General features: G+C 36.8%; 1 protein-coding gene across 5 annotated transcripts in view; it reads left to right on the top strand.

Moving 5' to 3' along the window:
* Positions 1-4,495: 4,495 nt before the first annotated feature.
* LOC105060517 (CBBY-like protein) overlaps positions 4,496-27,546 on the top strand; it is a 29,895-nt gene continuing 6,844 nt past the window's right edge. For 4 of the 5 annotated variants that reach the window (XM_029260740.2, XM_073251526.1, XM_073251525.1 and 1 more), the window contains exons 1-9: positions 4,496-4,795; positions 7,137-7,186; positions 7,446-7,509; positions 7,808-7,856; positions 9,765-9,833; positions 10,484-10,545; positions 14,941-15,021; positions 22,725-22,879; positions 22,993-23,077. In XM_029260740.2, coding sequence (XP_029116573.1) covers positions 4,548-4,795; positions 7,137-7,186; positions 7,446-7,509; positions 7,808-7,856; positions 9,765-9,833; positions 10,484-10,545; positions 14,941-15,021; positions 22,725-22,879; positions 22,993-23,077 — 863 coding nt within the window. In that variant the 5' untranslated portion in view covers positions 4,496-4,547. The remainder of the gene's footprint in view (positions 4,796-7,136; positions 7,187-7,445; positions 7,510-7,807; positions 7,857-9,764; positions 9,834-10,483; positions 10,546-14,940; positions 15,022-22,724; positions 22,880-22,992; positions 23,078-27,546) is intronic. The other variant, XM_010944261.4, reaches the window with a different exon arrangement.

Here is a 27,546-nt window from a genome sequence, read left to right as displayed (position 1 = left end):
ATGCAGCAGCAAATTGATTTACCTATGGTGTTACCAAAAGTTACTACTAATCAAAATACAGATTTGATTAAGGATATTATAGAAGAAGAGATAGTCAAGGCTTTTTGGAAAGTATACATCATGATAAAGCCCCCGGATCTAACAGATTTCCAACCTTTTTTTTTTTTTTTTTGTAGAATTCTAGCATCTTATCAAAAAGGAGGTTATAAATCAATACAAAATTTCTCACACATTATTAGAATACCTTTGGCGTAGAAAAGAATATGTATTACCTTGATACCTAAAACTACGAACCCAAGAGTCCATGATTATCGACATATAAGCTTATGTAATACTATCTACAAAACTATAGCTAAAGTTCTTGTCCATCAGCTTGAGCCCATATTACCCAATCTTATATCACTAGAGAAAGAAGCTTTTATTCAAGGATGCACCATTACTGATTAAATTCTTCTTATTCAGGAATTGATACACTCCTTAATGAGGGCTTCATTTATCATGAAATCTAATGATGATTAAATTACATATGGATAAAGCCTATGATAATATTTCTTGGCCTTTGTTATTCAAACTTCTTGATCGATTTAGGTTTCATCCTAAGTTTGTTTCTTTGGTATGGCAATGTGTTACCAATTCTCAATTTGCTTTGTTGTGTAATGGGTCACCAACTTCTTGGTTTATGCCAACAAGAGGCCTGAGACAAAGATGTTCATTATCACCATATGTGTTCATTTTATGCTCTGAGGTCTTTTCTAGATTCTTATATTTTTCTGTGCAAAATCTGCTGCTTCAGGCCTATCAAGTATCAACCTATTAGAGGGATCCATAATTTTACATGTATTCTTTGCTGGTGACTGTTTGTTAATTACCAAGACTACCATCAAGGATAGTGTATATTCACTTTCGATCATTGATGCATACTACTCTATTTTAGAACAAGCAATTAACATGAACAAGTCTTTAGTTACTTTCAATACAAGGACTTCACCAATGTTGAAGCATCAAATTTGGATTCCTTTTTAAATGATCGCAAGGGGAGGTGCTCGAAAATATTTGGGGGTCCCAATTTCAGGTTTGCCTTTCATCTTATCCGACTTCAAGTTTATCATGGAAAAGATGAAGGCTAGGATTGCAAATTTGAAGTCTAAGACTCTATTCCTAGTAGGTATGCCTCTATCAGTTCTTACCAAATTAGAGAAGTTTCAATCCTTCTTATGGGGCATTTCTTGGATCATATGGGCTTTCATCCGATTGCTTGGTCTACTGTGTGCATGTCTATACTACATAGGGGCCTTGATTTGGTTGATCTTTATACTAGGCATAAAGCTTTCTTGTGTAAGCTTGCAGTCCAGCCAACACTTCACCCAAACTCTTTATAGGCCAAACTTGTCTATGCTAAATATCATTTTACAAGTACATGGCAGGATTATCACAAACTGCATAAATGTTCTGCCATTTGATCCTGAATTTGTCAATATGGCCCTGTAGTTCAGCTCCATTTTGTTTGGAGAATTGGGATGGGTGCAAATATTGATGTCCTTAGGGACCCATGGCTCTCTACAGTTCCTATTATTCGGTGGCCGACTTTTATTAATGTTGAAAATTGTAGCCTACATCTTAAAGTATAGAATTTTATTGGACAAATTCATAGGGTATGGATTTGTTTGCTTCCTTTTTTCTTTTTTTTTTCCTACTGACATGATGATCCAAATTTGTCACATACCTCTGCTACAAGAGAATTGGGCAAATCAGCTTTGTTGGGGCTCTACTGGCCTCAACCATGTTTCCTTGAGAATATGTATTGCCTCGTTAATCATCTATGCCATATGCTCTTTGAATAATTTCAGCTGGATTTGGAAGCTCGATGTACCGATGCGGGTAAAGTCTTTTTTGGTAGCAACCGGCATCGAATTGATTGCCATGTAAATAGTTTCTATATCAAAGGATATTTTGATTATCGAGCCTCAAGTTTGTGATCAATGTGATCAATGGCAGAGGATTTTAATCATGTGATTGTATCTTGTTATTGTATCTTGCTCTTTTGCTGCGAGTTGCTGGGCTAGGTTGTAAGATTTCTAACTTAACCTTTGCCGCTCTTAGTAGATTATATTTAGGGATAGCAATTGGGTTAGGTCAGATCGGATATGGATTGGATTGATACAAATCGGATCAAAATATAATCAATTCAGATCCGATCTGTTTGTTAAACATATCAAAAATTTGGACTTAAACTCAACCTACTTATTAAATAGGTAATCTGATTCAATCTGCTTAAATCATTTATTAAACGGATCAAATTAGATTAAATAGATTCAACACATTTAGAACGGATTAAACAGATTGGATTAAATGGGTCAAAAATAGATTAAACAGATTTTAAACATATTTTAAGTAAATTAAATAGATTAAATAATTAAATAATTATCTGACTCAATCTAATTTAAATATTAAATAGATTAAATAGATTAGATGGACCAGATATTTGAAATCCAAATCTAATCCAAATATTAAAAGAGTTAAACAAATCAACTTGTTTATATATAAATCTGTTTAATCTAAATATAAATCTATTTATAATAATTTGAGCACGAATCAGATTGATAGATCGGTTTATATTTTGCTGACTCAAATTATATTTATATGGGCTAGATAGAGATACGTATGAGTGCTTTGCTTACCTGTATCGTTGCTGCTTTCGGTAGCTCACAGTGAATTCCATAAAGGTAGCCCATGGTTTGTTCTACCATGCCGTTTCTTTCTCGTACGTATAGGTGGCCCACTGTTTGTTTCTTGACGTAGCAGACTGTTAGAGTGGAAGGAGTATGGATGCCCCTTGGGTCCAGTCATCGGGTAATAGGGCTTTCTTTCTGCTGTTCCTTGGAACTTCACGAATGCTTTCTTTCTGCTGTTCCTTGGAACTGCACGAACCTCAATGGACAGTGTTGTTAATCTCTTATTCTATTGATGTTTAGCTTTCACTCCAACTTTCTGATGGATGCATATGTTTCTTTCTGGACGATCTGGAGTTCTTGGCAATTAATCATCATTTCTTTCTGGACGATCTGGAGTTCTTGGCAATTCTTCATCATTCCTTTGTTCTCATTTTCATGTTCAGCTCACAGAGGAAGCACTGTAATTTGGATGCAATTCATTGGCCTCTTCATTGCAAGTTGTGGTGTCCTCCCTGTTTCATGACACTCGATTAGGCCTCGCCGAGATTTCCACCACTCAGATTCTGATTTTCTCACTGTTGGGCATGCCACCGTTTTTTGGTTTTAGCGCCTGGGCGTTCTCCTTTGCGGCCTGGCAGATGTTTTAGTTGTCTTCACATGCTACATAATTGCTACCTGTTGGATCTTTTTTATATGTTGGTTGGCTAATCCCACTGATGTAATTAGATTTATAGGTTCTCTTGTACAATTCCAGCCGTTCTGAGTACGTTGCAGCAGGCTTTTGGATCCATGGATTTTAAAATAGTTACTCCTTCCAGTGAGGATCGTCTATGTTACATACGTGGCGCAATAAAATATGAGACAGTCGTGGACAGTCACGGCGAACGGCCTAATGCTTAGGTGCTCCGAAGACCCGTACCTTCGTTTCTCTTTATAAAAAATATTTGATCGTTCGATTAAAAAAGAATGGTCACAGATGAGGTCCGCGCTATGTCTCATAGCCAGTCGCGATTGCGGCCGGTACGGATAATTTATTCAACACCCAGGGGTAAACCGATATGCTCGATGGGATCGGAAAGATCACCGACGACAAGCTCACCCTCCCCCGCGTCTTTGGTTCCGATGGTGTCTCCACTGCATCTTCGGTCGCAACGGTGACGGGAGAGATCACCGATGACAAGCTCGCCATCCACCGCAACCTCCTCAATGGCAGCCCCCAAGCTGCCATCCTCTATGGCCTCGACGTCCTCATCCAAGTCGAGATGGAGAACGACGGAGGTGAATACGATTTCATCGATTAGGAAGGAGGCGCATGGAAAATATAATTTTTTAAAAAAATATTAAAAAAAAGAGGCTGGGTTAAGATATGACTTGGTCGGCTTTAGATGGTCCGGGCAAGTCAGAACATAGATATTTAAATAATTTTTTAAAAGATACTATAAAAAAAAAAAAAGAAAAGTTAGTAATTTGTTCTTTTGGTAATCTATTAAAACTAAAATCTCCTAAATACCTTTGTTTATTGGAGTTCTCACCTTTTTATAAAATAATATAAAAAAATATTGTAACAAATATTATATATGATACGATCTGAGTTCATAGATTTCTTAATTTAATGGCTGTTCATTTTACTGAAGATGGCTATTTATAATTATACCGTACTCTACGGTGCCGCGCATCCACCGTAATCGATCCATGATCCACTCCTTCCCACCAGTGGAGCTCTTAGCTTCTTACGTTATTTAAAAAAATTAATAAAAAATCCAAGGAGAACAAAAAAATTACATTTTCGCCCTCCTCGGTCCAACGATAATTCAAGGCTCCGAGTGGTCTTCTAGAGATGCTGCTGCTCGTCCACGCTATCTCACGTCAGTGACCATGGAAGCCATCGCCACTCGCCGCTATCTCCTCCCCCGCTCCGTCCCCGTCTTCGTCACTCCCAAAGCAGAAATCACCACGGCCGCCGCGGTCCCATTCCGTCTCCCCTCCGCTCGCGCATCCTCTACCTTCCGCGACCTCCCTTTCCCCTCCAAGAATCCCAAATCCACTCGGTTCCCTTGCTCCTCTTCCAATCTCCAGGACTCGAAGCCCTCGCGAGACCTCGGCCTTCTCATCGAAGTAGAAGGGTTCGTTTCCTTTTCTTTTCTTTCCTTCGATCTTAATTTTTCTCGCCGTAATCTTCTTTGGCTTTTCGAATTGAAAGATTCTGGAAGATTGTCTGATAGCATCAAGATTCTATTTGCTTGTTTTGCACTCATTTTGTTATTATTTTCTAGTTTCTTTTCCGTTTATAGAGTTTATTTGCATATAGGGTAATTCAAGAATTGACTTCTGTTCTTGCTTGAATTGTATACGATAATCCATCTCAAAAGAGAGCAATGATTGTGATATTTCTTTTGACGTACGAAAGAATCAATTAGATATTGGTCTGTTTGGATGGTACATCCGGTCCATCTACTCGCATGGTTAGTGATTTGTTCGTATGCCTGTTTTAGTAGTCTAATCAGATTAAGGTTATAAATGAATTAACAGACATCAAAACTTTGAGATTTAGCTTTTTATGACATGGGATGCTTCTTCACTGGACCTTTTCTACTCCATTTTATCTATCTCAGTCATTTGGATCCTCGAAAAAGAGCAAAGTAGAGCATCTCAGATCATTTACTCGGTGAATTACAACTACCTACATCTCCCCTCCTCTTTGCATCAAATGACAACTATTCATCTGAATGGCCTTTCCTCATCCATGATCTCAACCATCTGTTTCTATAATGCTCCTAATCTAATTTAATAACGAAAGAATAAGTGAAGGTCGTTATGCATATGATTAGGTGACACTGTTCTTAAAGGCTATCTATGCAGCCACATATGTGGTCACACTGCATAGTGCTGAGGCAGCCCATATATGTGCATGAGATGTATGGTGTGTTCCAAAAGTTGCAGCACTGGCCCAGGTTCCTGCATATGCAGCCTATGTATATGTAGGACAGGCTAGGTGGGTTGTGTACACACAACATTTGAAGTCCATCACCTTGCATCATAGTTAAGGGAAGCTGAACTAAAGCTGTAACTATAATTTGAGGTTGAGTGGAAGCAAACAATGCTGGGTGGTCTTTAGCAATGTATGACAGACAAAGGGGACAGCAATATCCTCCTATTCCACATGATTTCTTTTTCCACCTCTGTTCTGCTCCTGCTATCCTCCTCCTCCTTTGCATCCTCCATCACCCTTCGTCTTCCTTTCCTCCTCCAACTTGGCTTTGTTTTTCTTTTTTGGTGAATGTTTAGTGATTTACTTATGATTTTGTACTTTTTTATCTATTTGCTATAAATTTAATTTGTTTTAGTACTTTTTTAATGTACAAAACGCCTACATTCCCCATACCATCTAGGCATCATGCAGTACAGTAACCGCCTGCATATTGCAGTAGGCTGTTAGGACCCTGTTAGGAGTTATAGAAAGGCATAGTAGAAAGCCTTCTGCTTATTGGAATTCCATTTTTCTTTCCTTCAATTAGTATTCAATGCATGGAGATATTTAATATTTTGTATCTTAGCTACTTGTCAATTAAATCTCGGTCCAACTTTTTTTTTTTATGCACTTTTTCTCCACTGTTTGAACCATCTGGTCCATTAGGATCTGTAATGCATGTGACTACATCAATCAACATTATTTGATGGTTTTCTTGTACAAATACTTTTAGAAGCCATTGTAACTTGCTCAACATTTGTTGCATCAGCAGAATGGCCTTTTAAAATGTTAACAACAGGATCCACTAGCTATAGGAAAACATGGACGCCACATAAAATCAGAAAAGTTGATGGAAAAGTAGATACGTCTTTAGTGACATGTAGCTTACATATCAAATGCTAAAAGTTGTTTGCAAATTTTGAATATAGGGAGATCTTCAGTACGTGTATTATATGGCTGTCCTGTTATAAGACTTTGTCCTTGTAGGGTATGTTCCATGTTCTAACTGTTCATATTTCCATTCTGTCTCTCCTTCCTGGTATAATGGTATGCTTTTTCTGTTTTTTTTTTTTTTTTTTTTTTTTTTTTTTTTTTTTTTTTTTGTGTCTCTTGCACAGAATAATGCTCTAACAAAACATCTTCCTTTTGACTCTGGTAACAAGATCAGATTGCACCTTCTTGATTTTTTTTTTTTTTTTTATTGTTCTTATTAAGTTCTGATTCATTAGACTGAGGAAATGATGTTAGCCTCTTGAAATATGTTTACATGAATTTTCAGATGCAGTCACTAATTTTGTTATGGTATATCATTCTATTGTGTAGCAAATAATGCAATATAAAAGCATTTCCTTTAGATATTTCATGCTTTGTTAGTATCTTCTGAAGATAAAACATTGTAGGTACATTGTGACAGTAAAATTAACAGTCTGTTCCATATGGCTTCATGATCTTGTTTAAATATTGTTTAATTTTGTCATAATCTTCTTTTTTTCCAGGGTTCTTGCAGACATATACCGGTTTGGTAATCGCCAATCTTTCAATGTAGGTGCGGCATATGTATTGCTCATATCTTTTCACCAGAAAGTCTTATTATCTTTTCTAGCTATCATAAATAGTTGAACTTAATTTTCCTTTCACCTTTCTTTGGACTATGTAGTGCCATATCCCAACTCTTTCCTGCCTTAAACAGGAAAGGTCTACATAAAAACCACTAACTGACTTTTCTCCCGTAATTTAGTGTTTTTTTCAAAACATATAGACATTTAACATGTCTAATATGTCTGTATCACTGTTGATGCCATCAGCATTTCAGAAAATGGGGCTCGATTGTGCTAACTGGACAGAACCAGTATATGCAGACCTGACAAGGTATGTATCTTCTCATTCTTTCCCTTCTCTGGAAAAGTTTTGCATTTGTTACTCTTACAGGTACATTTTCCAAAGAGATTTCCATACATTGGCTTCAGTTATATAAAAGCAGTATCTCGAATGGTCTACTTTTAATTATATAACGAATCTTTTCTTTTCTGGTGTGCTTTTAACTGTTTCTTCATTTGTGTTATCATAAACTGCAAATCTGCATCATGCTTTTGAGTGCATGATTACATATATATCCTTAAGTTAATTTGTTGAATATCATTACAATTATTCAAATATTTTTTTCCAGGAAGGCTGGTGGCGACGAAGAAAGGATGCTGGTCTTATTTTTCAACAGGGTATGTCTCCTATTAACATAGAACTACTCTTTCATTGTTATTTCAATTCTATGAGATCACATGCTTCTGTAGAGTGACATGTGTTTATGGCTTAATAGTGCCATATCCTCACTCAGTGAGTCTTTGCTGCCTTGTACCTTGTTTACCCACCAATGGCAGGATCTTGCAACTGCACAGATTTACTTTTGTGAAGGTCTTAATTAGAGGCTCTGAGCTAGTCATTGTGTCAGCGTGTCAGCGGCAGTTGCTACGCATAGCAGATACACCTTAAATTTCTGTCATTCAAACCAGATGATTGCAAATACTATTTATACCATGTGATTTTCAGTCTACATCTACTCCTCTTTCTTTCTACATATATCAAATCACTCTGTATTAGGGTACCCTCGGCCTACATTATACTTGTATGAACCATCTAAATTGTCCTGCCCCTAAGTTATCCTCAATTGGTGCTACTTCTACCATTTTACGAGTGACTTTATTTTTTATTCCATGTTTTCTTATATTATCACACTTCTATTTTAACATTCTTGTTCAGCCAGACTCATCTTATCCACATGTTTTGCAGCTGCCCAACATTCTGCACCATAAAGGTAGCTCGTTATATGATTGTCCTATAAAATTTTCCTCCCAACTTGGCAGATATCCTACAACAACATAATATCAAAGTTGCATTTCTTCATTTTTTTTTCCAACTTGCTTTAATTCTATGGATAACATCCTATTTTTTTCCAACCTACTTTAATCCTATGGATAACATCCTCTTTAATCAACCATCCCTTATGAATAATCCATCCTGAATATCGAAAATGATCACTCTTAGGAACTTCATAATCCTCAATTTTCATACCACCCTCATCTCTATTTCAATATTTTACTAAACTTGCATTCCATGTATTGCATCTTGGTCCCACTTAACCTCAAACCATTGGATTCTGTTGTAGTCCTCATTAATTCCAACTTATGATGAATCTTAATCTTAGTTTTGTGCACTATAACTCTATCATTTACAAATAGCATGCATGGAGAAATATTGTCCTGAATGTGCCCAATAAGCTCATCCATAACTAGTTCCAAAAGGTAAGGACTTAGAGGAAATTCTTGACGTAAACTTATTGTAATTGAGAACCCACTAGTACCACTAGTTGTTCTTACATTAGTAACCACTTCATTGTGCCCGTTCTTAATCATATATCTAATAGAGACTCCTTTCTTTTCTAACACCCACTATATAACTTCTCTGGGGACTCTATCATATGCTTTGAATAAATCTATTCAAGTATAGGATGTAGGAAAGTAAAAATCTTGTTTTTGCTTCTCTTTTTTTATCTTAAATCCCAAAACACTATGATAATGGTCGAGTAGGATTCCTTCAGATTGGAATTAGCAAGGGTTGTTAGACAAGGAGATTGGCAAGGGAAACAGAAGTGATAAAAGAAGGGGAAAAGTCATAAGAATTGGTTTGGGGGGATGTTAAGGATCTTTTTTTTTTTTTGGAAAAGCAGGGGAAGGGGGTGGCTTGGAGGATTGCAGGTCAGTAGAGAATGTGATTGGGCTGCAGCTATCCCAGGCATCAGTTGACCTAATAAAGATCTATTTCTGGTTTACATTAAGTCATATAAATTGCATTATATTACTATTTGACTAGGATACAGTCACCTTCATAAGTGGAGTATGTAGCAGATGCTATTACAAATACACGAAACCTGTCATACAACAGAAAAAATATACAATATAGTGTATGCATGTGTAGAGAGAGAAAGATTCAATAAATGTGTGCATAGGGTTTCTTCATAAGAAGTATGAATGTGCCAGTCAAAATTTGTTCAGAAAATAGATTTAGAGAACATATGCATGTATTTTATTTGCTTTCATTAATATGCGTTCCTTGCATTTTACCTTGTGCAGATTGGTTGGCCTACCTCTTTGCCTACTTCTGAGAAAGAAACATTCATGAAAAGCATTCTGAGGGAGAAGGTAATTTGGACTTCCAGCATTCCTATATTTTTTAAACATTTTCATCATATGTTGGTGTGTCTCACAAAACTTATTTGGCTCATAGTTGTTTGTTATGGTAAGTCCAGTAATGTCAAAGATTTAGTTGGTTAACTGAGCAAAAGGGAAAAGGTCTTCTTGAATAAGAGTTTTAGCACAATTGCCTTCTAAATCAATTTGCTGAGTCTTCAATTGTTTCAAAAGTTATTAGCTTTTAACATTCACTTTAATTTGTGAAGTATGTGACTCAAATTTATACCTAATATTTCTGCTTAGGATGTCCATTTTGCAAAAGTGAAATTTATTCAGCAATCTGTTCAAATCAATGAATTTAATGTCCCATTCATTATGGTGGACTGTTGATGAGAAGGGAATTCAACTTGTCCTCTTATTACATATGTTGTTTGATGTTCTTCTTTTTGAGATTTTTTTTTCAATTTATGATTGTTAGTAATAAACTTGGCTTCATAGTCTGAAGCTGCAATCTGAGTATTGCATTTCTTGCTTTTTAACTTTTTCAAGTTTAGCAGCTATTTAAGATCATAGTTTGCTAGTTTTGGCACTTAGAGCTTTTTGTTATGACAGCTGAGGTTTAGTAGGATTTAATGTTGAGAAACTGATATTTTTGGCAGCGGAAGGCTTTGGAAGAGTTTGTGACATCAAGCAACCTACAATTGCGACCTGGAGTTGAGAAGTGAGTCTTATTAGTTTTACCTACTTCAGCTTCAAGTATATATTTTTATTAGATATTTGTGTCTTGAAGTTCTCTTGAGAGGTCATGCTCTAGAGTTGTGTGACCTTCAAGGTGAAATTATGTGTAAGAAGTTTGGGTGCAGACTGACTTCTTTTTTAATTGACATGTTTGTTGCATTTTTATCAGTTTCATTGTAATTTTGTTTTATGGATTCTAATATGCTTATCCTTTCCTTTTCTTCACATTTTTAATACTTTTGGATTAAAAGGCTGTTAGACATTCTCAAATAATAAAAAAAAATATTTATTCTATGATTGCATCTAACTTTTTCAACAGACTCATCCTGCTGCCTTATATATAAGAGTAGAGAGAGATGGGCTACTTCTGAGAGGACTTGGAGGCAAATCCTAACAAACTTTTGGCAACAAGACAATGTTGGGACAAACCAAATTTAAAAGTTTAAAAATATTTGTTTTCAATAGTTTGAACAAGTTAATATAGGTTCTAATGTAGTCTGAGTAATAAGAGCTTTTTCCCATACCACAACCCCTACTCATGATTCTAGCCTAATCCATCTTTGCCTATCCTCCACCAACTTTGACCACCACCTCCAATCCTTCACAGCCTAATCTCATTCACTGCAGTCATGGCTACTCTTCTCAGTCTCAAATCAAGTTTGGGATTCTTGAGGATGTGGAAGGAGGTAAAGATCATGGAGGTGGCAGGATAACTCGAGATGGAGTTGCTGAGGTCTCACGGGTGATTTGAATGTCAAGGTGATATGGAGTGCTTAATGGTGGACATGGAGCTGGATCAAGTGGGTTAAAGGAGATAAATGATAATAGGAGGAGCTCGTAGATGGTATTGATGTAGTGGGCGGTAGACATGAGCATGAAGGGAGGGCAAGAGCTGACAGGTGGATTAAGAAGGTTGGTAACATGGTAAATGAAGCTTTTAAGTGGTCTTGAGGTTGAGGTAGTAGGTTGAGCATAATGGAGGCTGGGGTGGATTAGGTGGACCATGGGAGGAGGTGATGAGCAGTCTTGAGGTCAAAGCTGGTCAAGGCAATCTCTTGCAGGACAAATTAGGGATGGCATACTTATGTGTGGAAGGTCCTATGGATGAGTTTAATCTATGTTTAAAACAAAGGATTTAATTTGCTGTCTGCCTTTCGAAAATAATGCAGAAGAGATTGTGGTTGTTATGATCAAATAATGGTTCAAATAAACCCACCCAAAAATTTTGGTGATGGTTAGGATGGAAGAAGCAGCTTTTAATGGTTTTCAGACTATACGAGAAGATCTGCGGTTAACCTATAAGTGAAGTTTTACAAACAGTGCATGCAGATTCTTTTTAACAGAGAATAGATGCTCCTCAAGGAAGTTAAAGGAGGAAATCAAAGAAAGAATTGATATTAGATGAGAGGAAGAGACGATAGAATGGAGAAGAAGAAAGAAATAGAGAAAAGTGGGAGATAGAAGGCCCGAACCTGGCCAGTTAAAAATTTCTTGTTAATTCAATAATTTCATGTATAATGATTTTCTTAGCCAGTCTCATAAGCCCTTTAAAAATCTTCTATGACTTGTTTTACAAGTAAACTAGGGTTCTTGGTAATCAAGAAACTAATCACCAAAAACTTTGTTCGAATGGAAATTTCAGAATCCGACAACACCATGCAGAAAGGCGCATAAAACAGCCATAAATTAAAATGTAACAACCTTATCACTTTCCCAACCCAGGATATACCCAAAGCAGTCTTATGCTTGAATCCTGTATAAAATAAGAATCTAGAACCTGCTGTAAAAATTATCTAAATAAGAGTTCTGGAAATACAAGAAAAAATTGAACTGAACTTTTTTCCATCATCACAATCATGGTATTGAATGTGGGTGCTAGTTGGGTAGATTGTATGAGGTGGAGTAGGGAAGTAGAGCTTGTGGGCATGGTCGAGGTCGAGGTTGCTGGTGATGGAGATGTGCATGACAATGGAGGTGGAGGTGTATTGGGTGGATTGGAGGGAGCTAAGGATAAGAGATGCCTGCCGGCAGGAATAGATGTGTCAAGGTACCTTTGGGTGAGGTAGTGGATGGAAGGACTGTAAAGTGGATATGAATGCTATTGCTTTTAGTCTGCTCAAACTTGTCCAAAGTTCCCAACTTGATTATATAAGAGATTTGTAGGAGAATGAATAATCGAAAGATTAATGACAAATGGAAATGGTACAGCTTTTAATTTCGGGCATGGTTTGCTGTATCATCCCATACCGCCTAATACAAGACATATTGGTACCATGCCAGTACGGTGTATATATATATATATATATACATACACACACACACACACATATATATATACATACACACATATACACATATATACATACACACATATACACATATATACATATATATATACACATATACATATATATGTAATATACACATATATACATACACACACACACACACACACAAACACATAGGGAGAGAGAGTAAAGCTTTAATAGTTTTGAGAGTGATAGGTCCCTACTACCTCATGCAAAAACAATTTTATTATTGCCTAGAGATCGAAAAACGAGTGCTTTGAAAAAATTCTTTTACCTATGAATCAAGTTTGAGTGTGTACAAAATGCAGTTTTAATGGTACAATACCATGCTTTGATTTGATTTAAACTCACAAACATCCAATTAAGTTGAAATTAAGTTTTTTGTATTTTAATATTTAGATCAAGGTCAATGGTGTGGGATCTCAAATTACATGGACCAAACCAGTGTATATTTAAGCTCATTGAGTAAATTGCTACTATCCATTTTGTACTTTCCTGATCCACAAGCAAATGACCTTCAAAAGCACTTGACCTTTGGTTTCTAGGCAATATTGACATTATAGATTATGATCACTAGCATGGTTCACTGAACCGGCCCAAACCGAATGATTTGAGGCATGCCGAATTGTACTGGCGGCTAACCGGTGTAGTTTAGACATCCGATTCAGAATGCCAACGAAAAAAGAGTGTGGGAGAAGGAAAGAGAAGAAGAGAGAGAGGAGGAGAGTGAAGGAGAGGGGAAGGCCGGTGGTGGCCTGTCGAGGCCATCAAGACTCCAAGTCTCCGCAGTCCTCCGTGAGAGAACCTGAGAAGAGAGAGAGATAGAGAGAGGGGAAGGGAGGGGAGAGGAGGGAGGGGAAGACGGCGGGGAGGCTGCTAGAGGGCCGCGTGGCTGTCAAGCGGCCCAAAACCCCTTGCAGCCATTGTGGGTTTGAAACAAGAGGGTTTTGGGCCGCCTTCCCCTCGGGTAGCCTCTCCACCGTCTTCCCCTCCCTCCTCTCCCCTATCTTCCCTTCCCTCTCTATCTCTCTCAATTCTCAAGTTATCTCACAAAGGACCACGGAGACTCGGAGTTTCGGCGGCCTTCGTAGCCCTTTGATGGCCACCACAGGCATCTTTGCCAACCTCCTATTCCTTCCCTTCTTCTCCCTCCCTCCCCCTCTCTCTCTTTTCCTCCCCGATTCATCTCGTATTTCTATGTCGGTTCGGATCCGGTATGGTCTGGTTCTGAGTCAACGATCCTTGATCACCAGTGTGGAATTTTATTTTAAAAGAGTATTACTGATTTTGCATGCAAAGTATTAGGGGCCAAATGCTTTTGAAAATATTCTAGCTTTACCATGTATACATGTCATCAGGTTAAATCACTAAGTTGATACAGCAAGGTTTTCCCACAGAATTGGGAATGTGAAAATCTTTTTTTTTTTCCCCTCTAATTTTCAGTAAGTTATCCATTTAGCATTTGAGAGTATATTTTACAATTAACTTTGGATAATTTATAGAAAGTTATGTACTATGGGTATTCTATTTCTTTTATGACATACCATGCACTTCTCACTGTGTGTTTGAGTAGCGTGAAGAATTTATTCTTTTTTATCTCTTTGGGGCTTTTTTCTAGATTTGTCCTAGATGATGGTTGATTGCCTCATGGATTTATGTGATTGTGTTGTGGCTAAAGGCAAGTAAAGCTCTAAGCATCATCAGCTTGCAAAAAGCTTTTTTCCCTCTTCAATGAATCTTATATTGCTCACTAGTCCAAAATAAGCAGCAATTAACTATTCTTTTATGTACATTTGGAAACTATCAGTGGTATAATTTGATGCATGTCCTTTAAGTACCTTTTTTTGGTGGTTAACTTTACTGGAATTATCAAGGATGGTATGGCATCAATGGTCAACAGAACATTGACAGCTAGCATGATGACTTTTTATCAACTATATGTTTAATATAATATTTAGTAATGATAAGGTAATTCATAAAACATATGAATGATAAATAAATGTTTGTGTGCTATACTATTCTCTCTATGCAGTATTTCTAACTTATTGTTTTCCATTTTGTACTTGTAGTTTTATTGATGAGGCGTTTAGTGAAGGTGTACCTGTGGTGATGCTGATAGCATACAGTAGAAATGGGGATAAAATATCCAGGTCTGTTTGGCCTTACTATTGTTTCCTCTTAATATGAATCTCCTGACTTCAGATTTTTTTTTTCTTTGGATATGGTACTTTTTTTCTGTTTGAGCTAAGCTAGATAACACAATGCAAATTGACTGCAGTACAACTCAATTTCAAATATATATGAGATGACTCACAAGAATATAACAATTTTGTAGAAGTACACAGAAACATGAAGGTCACTCCAATTAATGTCCCATTCACTAGGTTTTCCCATCCAGTCAAAGTGGTTCAAGTTACCCTACATGTTAACATTAGAAAATCATGACAGGTATCCTCTTAAAGGCCCGTTCTTTTGTGGGTAAAAGATTTACTCAAGAAACTATATTTTTTTGGATAAGTATTTTCTAGGGAGCATTTAGACAGGAAAATACTTTACCCAAGTTCTTTTGTGTATTGGAAAATGGTTCGGAAATCTGTTACCCATGTTCTTTTGTATTACTATTTTCCTAGGTTGCCACGATCTATCCATATTTTTCATAATATCTTTTATTATATAAATATTATTATGTATAATAATATATTATATTATTATATTATATATTAATATAATATATGATATAAATATTTTATATTAGTATAATATAATATATTATATTAATATATCCTATTATATATAAAACATATTATATTATTGTTATAGTATTATATAAATATATATAACATAATATAATATTATATTATCTTATATTATAATATATTATCATATAATATAATATAATTATATTATATTATATTATATTTTATTATTATAATATAAAATATTAATATATTGTATTATTTTATTGCTACATGATAATATAATATATATTATATTATATTAATGTAAGATATTAATATAATATAATATTATAATATATTATATTATATTATAATATTATATAACAGTAAAATAATACAATATATTAATATTTTATCTTATAATGTTGTAATTCATTAATATATAATATATTATATTATTATATTGTCATATGTTATTATATTATTATAATATATTATATAAATATTATATTTTACCATTATATATTATATTATATTATTATAGTATATTATCATATATTATAATACTATAATATATTATATTGTTATATTATAATATTATAATATTTTATTTTATTGTCATATATTATTATAATATATTATAGTATATTATAATATATTATACTATACTATATTATATTATATTATTTGAATATATATTATTATATAGTAATATATTGTATTATTATATGGTTAAAGGTATATTAGGAATGAATCAAAAGGGTTGCTTTCTTGGTTGATGGAAAAATGATTTAGCCACTCCTTAGATAGGTAAGATTTTTTCCTATTTCATGGATAAATGCTATCTATGGGAAAATAATTTATCCATCTTGAAAAATGTGAGAACATGAATAAGTCGGTCAATGAAAAAGTTGACTAACTTTTTCATAATATTTATCCACAAAAAAACAGGTCCTAAAGTGATCAAGACGATAAATCTATTTGCATTAAAATTGGCTGACCTATATACTTGTTGATGAATTTACTATTTCTACTTCAGAAATGGTTTTTGTTAATAGAACATCCGTGAACCTCATGCAAAAAGGCTAGCCAGAAGGTTTTTAAGTACGGGTCCTTGGCCCTGCCCAACGCACTCTAGTTGTGTCTTCAAAGGGAGGAAATAACTATATCTGCTATCAGCTATTAGCCATGACATAGATTTATTAGAATTATTATTTCTCAAATCTGAATTAGTGCATATTTTACTGTATGTATTTAAGTCTACTTTGTTAAGTTCCTGATGTTGAAAGTGATATTGAGGATAAAATGTTTATACTTGTGAAGTTCCATGACTGTTCCTTTATTCTTGTTTTGAATTATATTATGATGCAGTGGGAATTTCCAGTGGATTAATGCTCTCCTCTTAAAGTGAGAGGTGATTTATTCATCATGTTGTGCTAATGAGCACTAAAACATTGATCATTGGTGTTTTGGTTGTTAAAGAAATACAGATTAAATATCAAGGCCTGTTTGGCCTCAGTATTGCTTCCTCTAATATGAATCACCGGGTTTCAGTTTGTTTTCTCTTGATATGTTACTTATTTTCTGTTTGGGCTAAGCATGATAATACAATGTAAATTGATTGCATTACAACTCAGTTACAAATATACATGAGACAGTTTACAAGAATATAACAATTTTGTAGAAGTACCCACAGACATGAAGGTCACTCCCATTAATGCTTATTCCCTAGGTTTTCCGATCCAGTCAAAATTGTTCGAGTTACTCTACATGTTAACATTTGAAAATCATGCTAGATATCTTAAAATAATCAAGACAATAAATCTATTTTCACTCAAATTGGCTGATATATACAATAAATCTATTTTCACTAAAATTGGCTGATATATGCTTGTTGATGAATTTACTATTACTTCTAAAGAAATGGTTTTTGTGAATATAATGACCTAGGATCTCACCTGAAATGCTAGCCAAAAGGTTATGAAGTGGGGTCTTTGCCCCTAGTAAGTACCAACACCTCCTCAATGCACGCCCATTGTGTCTTCAAAGTGAGAAAAAAAAAACTATATCTTGCTTTCAGTTATTAGCCACGACATAGATTTTTTTTTTGAATTATTATATTCCCAGATAATGCATATTTTACCTTCTGTACTCAAGTCTACTTTCTTAGTTCCTGTTGTTAAAAGTGATGTTGACAATAACATGTTTGTACTTGTGAAGTTCCATGAATGCTCCTTTTGTACAAATTGGATTGTTCTTTTTTTTTTGAATTATATTATGATGCCTTGGAAATTTCTGGGATTAATGCTCCTCTTAAAGTGATAGGTGATTTATTCATCAGGTTGTGCTAATGAGCACTAAAACATGTATCATTGTTGTTTTGGTTGTTTAAAGAAATTCATGAAATCCATATGCTTATTTTATTGGCATAAAGTCATGATTTGTATAGCCGCTAATGCTTGGGCCCAACATTTTAGCCCAATGTATTCATGTAGATGCAACGAGGCACTAATATGGAAAGGGGATACGAGTACAAGGCATCAACGTAGTTGTTGGATGGCACCAGATGTGGCCTTGGATTGCGAAGCTGGATGAAAATATATCTGAAAGATGAAGAGGGGGTAGAGAGAACAAGACAAAGAGAGAGAGGGCAGGAGGGTAACTACCTAGAAGGCTCAGGCTGGATTAGGCTAGGTCAGATGATGCCAGTCATGGTATGCAGAGGCTGTCTAGCCATGGCTATGGTTAAGAGGTGGAGAAGGTCCCAATAGGGAAGAGGCTATTGGTTGGCATTGGGAGAGAAGAAAAGAGGTTTTAGTGTTTTTTTTTTTCCCACCAAACACATGTTTTCTTTGTATTAGAAGGGAAAGTTGCAAGCACATGGATTCACTGTCATTTAATTTTTGGCCCCTTTTACTCATCCTTTTTTATTTCAAATTCCTCATAGATGACCATTTTTAACCATGTGCAAGGGTTGTATGAGAAATAACACTAAAGTGTGCCAAACTCCCAGAATAGCTCTATACATACACGTAAGTATTTATGCACACACATACATGTTGATGTGGCAGGCAGCAAGCTAATCTAGCATTGCCACATCACTGTGTAACTGAGGGAGGAAACATAATGAGCCATTCTTCCTGTTTCTCTCACTTTGATGTCCTGATAGTCTTCTCTCTTTTGCATCCTAATCTCCTCTATTCTATCTTGTGCTCTAGGACAGTCATTTCCACTCCATTATCCCCAATACCATTGCCAATTGTCATCATTAGGCAAAGATGTTGCTATTGAATCAGCATTTAATTCCAACACTTGGGACATCTACAACTCACAAGCTCCATAAATAAGAAAAATCAAATGACGAACTTTTAACAAGAGAGCAAAAGAGATTCTTCCATCTCTTATGAACTCATATTTCCTGAAGAGATCCAAATATTATGCTCTTTTCCCTATATAAGGATCACCATTATCGCAATTTGTATCCTTCACCACCATGGGACATATTTAGCATGTATTCTCGAATATATAGCAAAATATTAATGAAAACCAATGGAAAATTGTTGTGAAAGAAAACAAAGAATAGATGATAGAAAGATTCAAATAGGAAAGAATTGCCTATTCTTAATTTTGGTCTTCACATTCTTTCCTTAAAATCTGAAGGTCACAGTAACTTTCTAGTTTCTACCAATTAAAAAAATAAATAAATTTAAGAAGAAAATTAATTGAAGCTACCATCGACATAATAGAGCCAATTCAACCTTTCCCTTCTACACTTTCTATCTAAATGCCATTCGCTCCCATCATAGTATCATAGTCTCTCCTGCTCTTTTTCAAGAATAAATCCTTACCCCTCTTCATTCTTGGACACTTTTGGCAACGAGAACTCTTGGCAATCAAAGCAATGTATGTTGCCAATGGCAATGTTAAGGCAAGAATATTGAAATCAAGGTGGAATGGGAATCGGGACCTGTGCTGGCCAGCCGACGGTACGAGCCGATATGGATCCGTATCGGATCAGACCGGTGTGAACCGACATAGAGGAGAAGGGAATTGAGGAGGAAGAGAGAGAGAGATATATAGAGAGAGGGAGAAAAAAATAAGAGGGGAAGCCGTCGGAGAGGCCGTCAGGCGGTGCAATCGACACCTGTGGCACCGCGAGCGTGAAACAGGGGTGATTGCCCCTGTTTCACGTGGTTTTTTTTTTAAAAACTCCAATTACGGTGAAACCAGCAATCGATTTATCGGCTTCACTTAAATAAAGTCGGCAAACTCATTACCGACTTTATTATTCATCGTCATTTTTAAAAGATGCGATGAGGAATAGGGGCGGTCGCCCCTGTTCCACGGCTGCGGCTCCGTCAGTGCATTTTCTGCCGTTCGGTGGTCACAACGGCCATCCGACGCCCTCCGGCAACCTCTCCATCGGATGCACGTCCATCTTGTACCGTCGCTTCCCTCGTTTCTCTTTTTATCTTGTTTAAATGCTCTATCGAGCGACACCGGACCGCAGAGGCCTCTATGACCCTCTAGCGGCCTCGATGGGCCACCGCCGACGTCCGGCGACATCATCCCATCTTCTCATTCCCTCTCTCTCTCTCTCTTTCTTCCTCTCTTTCCCTCTTCCTTGTCCGGTGTTTCAATTTATCCATCCGAACTGTTCCGTTTTGCTGCTGATACAGCTTGTACACTATTTGGTTCGGGACAGTTCGGCGAATGATTATTGAAATAGTAGCATCTCGTCGGCACAACAATGGCGTGGTGCCAAATAAGAGAGCAAAAAAAAATGATATGGGAGATAGAGGAGGGAAACCAAGGCCACGGAGATTCCTTCATCAATTATGCTCAAAATTTGGTAGCATTAGGTTGGCTTCCACATGAACATGTAAGCTCGATAATCTTATGCATATGTTGAAATGCAGAGTTTTCTCAACTACAAAACAAAGTTTAGATTAGGCTTTAACTTGACCTCCCAAATTGCAGCCCTAGATAAGATTAAAACATGCCCTCATACCATGCCCAATTTTGGATTCTTTTAACTAAGTTTGTCCTAAGATTTGGGTATAAGACAAATCTAAACCCTTAGACATTCTTGAGTTTAATGCTTGTACCCCAACCATGTAAAATAGATATTCATGGTTTCAGAAACTGCTGGTTTCAGAAACTGCCAAAAATGAGATGGTATGACTAATGTCGAAGATTTCAGCATGAAAGTGGTGTCAGGACCTATGCTGGGACACCAAAACAATTTTACTGGCGCATACCTGCGATACCGTACAGACTGTACTAATCAATATTGATAGATTTTCAATTTCTTGGAAGTTATCACTTTCTATATGTGTTGTCAATGTTGGTACCATACCAATACTGTACCATTTCAATGGAAAAATGGTATGGGCTTTGATGCTGGTATTTAAAACATTGCATACATGCACAGTTCCTTTTTGGCATAGGGAAGTTTTAGGTAGACGTTATGTTGGTATCAACTATCAAGTGTCAAGGTGACCCAGATAGATATAGGGTGGTAGCCAAGTTGATGCACAGATTCACCAAATTGCACATTGTTTTAGGGTGTAAAGTTCTTGGGAATGACTTGGTTTATTTTATTGGAGGGGTATTTTACTTATCCATGAAAAAGGTTAGACTCAAGGATTGTAGAACCATCCCAAAGCGCTAGGTTCGGGACATATAGAACTATATTGGCAGCAGACTAGGACAGTTCTTGCATTCAAAATGAGAAACCAGCGAAAGAAAGGGAGAGGGAGAAGGAAAGAGAGGAAAAGAGAGAGGGATAAGGAGAGGGAGTTGGTGGAGGCTACTGGAGGACCACAAAAGTCTCCAAAGGATTGGAGGAGGGCTCCACCCTCCTCCCGACCGAAACAGGGGCTGTCGGCCCTTGTTTCTTTATTTATTTTACTGTTTCTCAGTGAAGTTTGCAATAAGTTCACTTAAGTTGGCAAAATTAAAAAAAAAAAAAAAAGAATCAAGGGCCGACAACCCTTTTTTGATCAGGATGGGGGTGGATCCCCTCCTCTGATCCTCTAGAGGCTTCAGCAGCCCTCTGTCGGCTCTGTGTTTTCCTCTCCCTCCCTCCCTCTCTCTCTCTCTTTTCCTCTTTCCCATTCTCCCTCTCCCCTGTCCTCTCTACTATGTCAGTTCGGACCCTGCATGGGGGCGTACGGAACTATGCCACCAGCCAACCAGTTCGGGCTCCGGTACCAGCACACTAAACCTTGGTTGTACTAGTCCCATAACTAAGTCATGTTTAAAGACCATATCCTTGATCACAAATCCTTCAAAAATTAATGATGTTCCCCAAATAAATATTGGATTTGTCAGATTTTTCTTCTTGCTGCTCTGTATTTACACACAAAATAGTATTGTCAGCTGTATGCAAGGGGTTACAGCGCATTGTGAATTGTTTCTTTGTTTGATCCTGGGTTACTTGATATTACATCAGAGTTGTCTGCTTAAGAGACTATTTTCTAGCTCCACTAGGTGATTGGTTTGAGCTGCATGGGTGTCCTTCATCCACAGTATTTTTGTCAGAACCTTACCAGATTCACTAGAATCCAGCAACCTACACACTGGCGGTCACTGAGAATTAGCTGGAATCCAACACCTTGATCGCCCACATCTCTCTCTCTCTCTCTCTCTCTCTCTCTAATGCTCATGTGTGCACGTTTATGCACATTCAAACACATGCAGACATACTCACCATGCAGTGTGGCTTGTTCACTTTACAAGAACTCATACAATCCTACACTTCCGCCACTTAGTGGGAAAACTGAGCATAGACTATATAACTTAATATGTAAAAACACCATTGACTAACAGTTAGATATGAAGCTTTGGCCTATTATTAGTTTATTATCCAAAATTTTTCCCCAGACTAGAGTCATTGCATTAGCACATCATCAGAACAAAAATTATAGAGAATTGTAAATATTGGCATGATAAATGAAGCGGAGAATTTCAGTGTTCAAGCTTCTTACCTTCTATTGTCTGTGCTTGCAATGTATTCCATGAAGAACTATTATGCATCTTATGCCCATGCATATGTATGTAAAGAAACACCGTGGAAAACCAAACCTAGATGTTTCTCCAGGCATTTCATTTTTCCTTGCAAACATGTAGCAGATTTTAATATCTTCCTTCTTCTTTGCTTGATTATGCAGGTCTATCATTGACAAACTCGGCCAAGACCGCATATCAAAAATAAAAATAATTGGAAAAGAGGAAGTGGAAGGAAGTTTTTATGGACAACTTGTTTTAGGCAAAGGGATATCCTCCAGTTTGGATGAGCAACTTGTTAAAGAAGCACAAAAAGCAGGTGGAAAATTCAATCTTGATCTTCTGGTGTGCCTAGCATTTATCAACAATTAACATTGGTCTCTATGGTGAAGTTTTTGTTCTTTGGCGATTGCATTTGTTACATGACAACAGTTTCCATGGAGAAGCAAAGGATTGCTGAGGAGGTTGCATCCATCCTGAAACTAACCGTTGACATAGGTACCAGCTCATCTGAAAAGTATGTATTTTTTTTTTCTTTTTCCTACATCAAGTCATACTTATGAAGTTTTTCTTGTTCTCTGTTATAAACTTATAATAGTAATTTGCTTGCTTGAATGCTGTCTGCAACTGTATGGTCTGTTGTCAACTGTCTTCAGAAACTAATAGTTTTGTTCGTTAGTAGAAAGAGTCCCAGCAGTAAGCTACTAATATATCAGCTTTTGAATGTTTAGCCCTTTAGATGGTCCTTAGTTTCCTTTGTATTATAGTTTATTACCTTTTGTATAAAAACCTCTAGCATCCACCAGCTGGAAAACATACATCCAAATTGAAAACTAAGTCTTGAAATAAATACAAACCCAGCAGTAGGCTGTCATGTTTCTACTCCTAATTTACCCAGTAACTCGATAATTTTTGAACATGTTCTTTTGGTGAGCACTCTCTTTTTTAGTTTGCTAACTAAAATTTGTCTGCGTTGAGTATTGTCAAAATTTATGTCGTGCATTGTTCATGATCTTTGAGAACCAGTGGACACAGTTTTCATTCAAAGTTAAAGCATCATAGATATATTCATAAATCCTGGTTTTCGATTATTAGGAACAGGTTCAATATTGACTCAGAGGCTCGTGTCTCTATATGACCACCATAGAACTATGCCTTAAGTGCCATAAGATTTAATAAACTAAAGACCTTATGACTCTAGAACTGCCATGAAAATGGTGCATGCCTTTGTGGCTCTACAGGAGTTGCTCATGACTGAGATTATGGACCATTTTGGTAAGCCTTAGGACATATAAAACCTTTTTTGGCCCTTGGACAAAACTTTGAGGGCCCAGAGCCACAATCTAGGGTTTAAGTCCCTTGATACAACTTTCAAAAGCTTTACAACTTCAATGGACCCTTAAATCTGTACAAACGTACAAGAGGTTGAAAAGTTCATTTTGCCTGTAAAAAATCATTGAACTGGTCAACTGTGCATTAGGAGTTCTTTATGATGTCATCTAGAGTGCTTGAAAACTTGTTTCATCCTCTATTCACTAGTAAAGGAGAGCCAAAGAACTATCAACAGTTGGACAGTTGGATGGATGGTCACAACACCAAAGGACTCACCTGAAAAAACCAAACAAAATCCTTATTGTCCAAATTGATTTGTTTATGGATCTGGTAATCAAGTCATTAAACCATAGAAATTGTTTGACAATAGTGGAACAAGTTATTGCTGTAATTTAATCTATGGGAATTTCAAAAATATTGCAAGTGTTTGATGAAATAACACCGACTTGAACCAAACTGTTCGGGCCATACTAAACTAAACAGACACCAATCAGGACGGTTCAGTGGGTTGGTTCAGTTTATAACTCCCCCTGCATTTGGCCAATGATTCTAGAGAGCACTCATTCTCTCTTCTCGCTCGCTTGCTCTTCTCATTTGCTCACTCTCTCTCTCTTCCTCCACAATGCCGACAAAGTCAAGGTAAGCCCTCATCTCTCTCTCCCTCCCCTTCCTTCTTCCTCTTCCACCTTTCTATGAACCCCCTCCCTTCCTCCCTCCCTCGCTGTCTTTCTCGCTCTCCCTCTCTGTAAGCCCCTCTCTCTCCCTCCCTCCCTCACTCTCTTCCTCCTTTGTCTTCCTCTTCCCATCTAAGCCCTCTCCCTCTCGCTTCCCTTGGTTCCATACACCCTAGCTCAATACAGTATGTACTAGTACTGCAACATGCAGCTTGCTGGTACGAGCTCCAATACTGTTTTGGCAGACCTTGCCTCATAGTGATTCAAAGCTCACGAGCCTTAACTGATGATTAAGATAATTTAGGATCAGCTATTAGACTATGACCTATCCACATGATGGAAAAGTTATATACTTATAACATACAAACCATAAGGTAACAACACCAAGGATTGCATGAAGAAATCATCGAGGCTCATTTTACATTCCATCCATGCACACATTCATCCTAAGAATTAAAATAATTTACATGAGATTGTACAATCGACACATGCATATGTTACAACAAATTACACCTAACTTTCTTTGGCACAACATCAGAGTGCATTTGAGTTTCTTTTCAAGTCATCAAAAAAAACCCACAAAAAAATAAATTAACAAACACAAGTAACATAGATTTCTAATTATGCACTATTTGGATACCTTGAGATAAAATTCCTGAAAATAAAATTTCCTTTGGTTATCAAGTGATGCATCATGCCAATACCCTAGGTAAATTTTACTATGGAATTTTATGTTTTCAACTATTTGGGTTCCACGAAAAAATTCTGTAGGAAATTCTCTCCACAAATATTTGGTTACCTACCCCTTTCTCCTTTGCCAACCACCCATCTCAATCGCCAACACCACCACCACCACCATACCCACCATCACCACCACCACTGGTCTCCATCATTGTTATCACGACCACCTTCACCTTGATACCACCACAATCACCATCACCATTGTTTGCAAGACCACCATCACCATGCACACCATCACCATTATAATCACCATCATCACCATGCCCACTAACCATAATTACCACCATCATCGCTTCCAGCACAATCACCACCACATCACCACGTCCACTATCACCACCACCATCATCGTGCCTAGCATCACAATCACTACCACTGTTGTCACGTACACGATGAGCACTATTGCAATAACCTCCACAAAGTCACTGTGGAGGAGCATTGGGAATAGGTTTAGGACAATGGAATAGAATGGAGGCCTGGAGTGGCCAGAGATGGATCAAAGAGGGGGAGTACCAGGAAGGGAGGGGAAGAGAGAGGGCAATATGAACAAGAAAGAAGAAAAGAGGTTGTCACCATTCATGATGTTCTCTCCATTGTCATCGCTGACAGAGGTCATCATTGTTGGTGGAGGTTGTCGTCGCCATCAACATGGAAGATTGGAAGGTGTTCGAAGGGGCATAGTTGGGAATGTATAGTGGTATCGGGTGGAGAGGGGAAGGCGAAGAGGAAAGAAGAAAGGAGTCGCATGTGGAGTGGTTTTGGGAGAGGGGACCATCTCAATAAATGCTGGAATTCTAAAATACTCCACTCTGATTGCAGTTTAAAGATACTCTGGAATTAGCCCATTTCCAGAGTTTTCTTTGGAGTATATTGAAACTTCAGAACTGCCATCCAAACAGGTTTTCTGAATTTTTTTTTCCAAGGAACCAAAAAAATTACTGAAGGATTAGGCAATATTCTGGTATTTGTGGGTACTTAAATAGGCACTTAACTTTTTCTTAAAATATGCAGGAGAAGTATTATAATTGCAGGGGGGGAGCTAGGATTTTGTTGTAGGTGGAGAAAATTTTATAGTATCCATCATGATTCATCAGCCTTCAAGCATTTTTTTTAAAAAAATAAGGCTAGAATCTATGTAGGCATTGAATCTTTTTTCAAGCTTAATGGGCAAAGAAAGATGATGGAATTTCAAATCACATTATTTTTAAAAGAAAAAACCACTGGGTAATGGAGACACTTGCTGCCTTGATGTCTTAGATCCTGGCACTTGCTATCTTGACATCTTAGAGTTTGATGCATTACTGCATTAAAAAAAAAAAAACATGACATAAAAGAACTGGAGTTAGCCACTAACAGAAATGGACCATAAAGAGCCTATATGAAAATGAACCTCCAAGTCTCAAGGACGAAGTACTAAATTTTAGCAACACATATACGCACGTGCACACACACAAAATAGTGGGTTGGAAAGGCTAATGTATTTTCTTTTCTTATCATGGATTGAGGAATTAGGCTGAAGAGAAACATTTGAAAGATGGCTTTGATCTTAATGTGATGGGTGCTCTTTTGGAGCAACTTCTTATTGGAGTGAACAGCTAAAGATTTGTAGGTGGACATGGTAAGGACCTACTAGGTGGATTGCACTAGGTACCAACCTAACTAGACGGGCATTGAGAGTAGACTGACAACAGGAATGCACATTGGAAAGGGGAGGGGCATATAAAAAGGCTGGAGATACTATATAAGAGGACTGCTGCAATTCTGTTTAAATTTTAAATGGAAAAATTCTTTTCTAGATTGGAATAAGGTGCATTAAAATCTCTCTAATATGCACAAGTTTTTTTTTTTTTTTGAGGGGGAGATGTATGAGAAATAATGAAAACTTTACAAGAAGCAGATCCAAGTCCATGATATTTAGATCAACATTTTTGAGAATTATTTAGATTTTATGGGAAGTAGATTCAAGTCCATGGATATTCTGATCACAACAAGGTGTTGTAATGTTTATTCCTTTGAATCTTTTCCACCAGCGTATGTGGAACAAACCAAGAAAATTAGTCAGTGATGAAAGAATGATGGTTGAAAAGAAAATTGATGCAAGCTTTTTGGGTGATATTAGACCTGGTTGTACTTGCCAAAATATTTAAAAATAAAATTCTTTGATTTTAAAGAAACTCACTAATCAATTAGGTAAACTTGACAACCTTAAGTGTTGGTGTCATGATATGCATCCAATAAAACT

This window comes from Elaeis guineensis, chromosome 2 (genome assembly GCF_000442705.2).
Source record: "Elaeis guineensis isolate ETL-2024a chromosome 2, EG11, whole genome shotgun sequence".
NCBI lineage: Eukaryota > Viridiplantae > Streptophyta > Magnoliopsida > Arecales > Arecaceae > Elaeis > Elaeis guineensis.
This window is presented reverse-complemented; position numbering and strand designations above follow the sequence as displayed.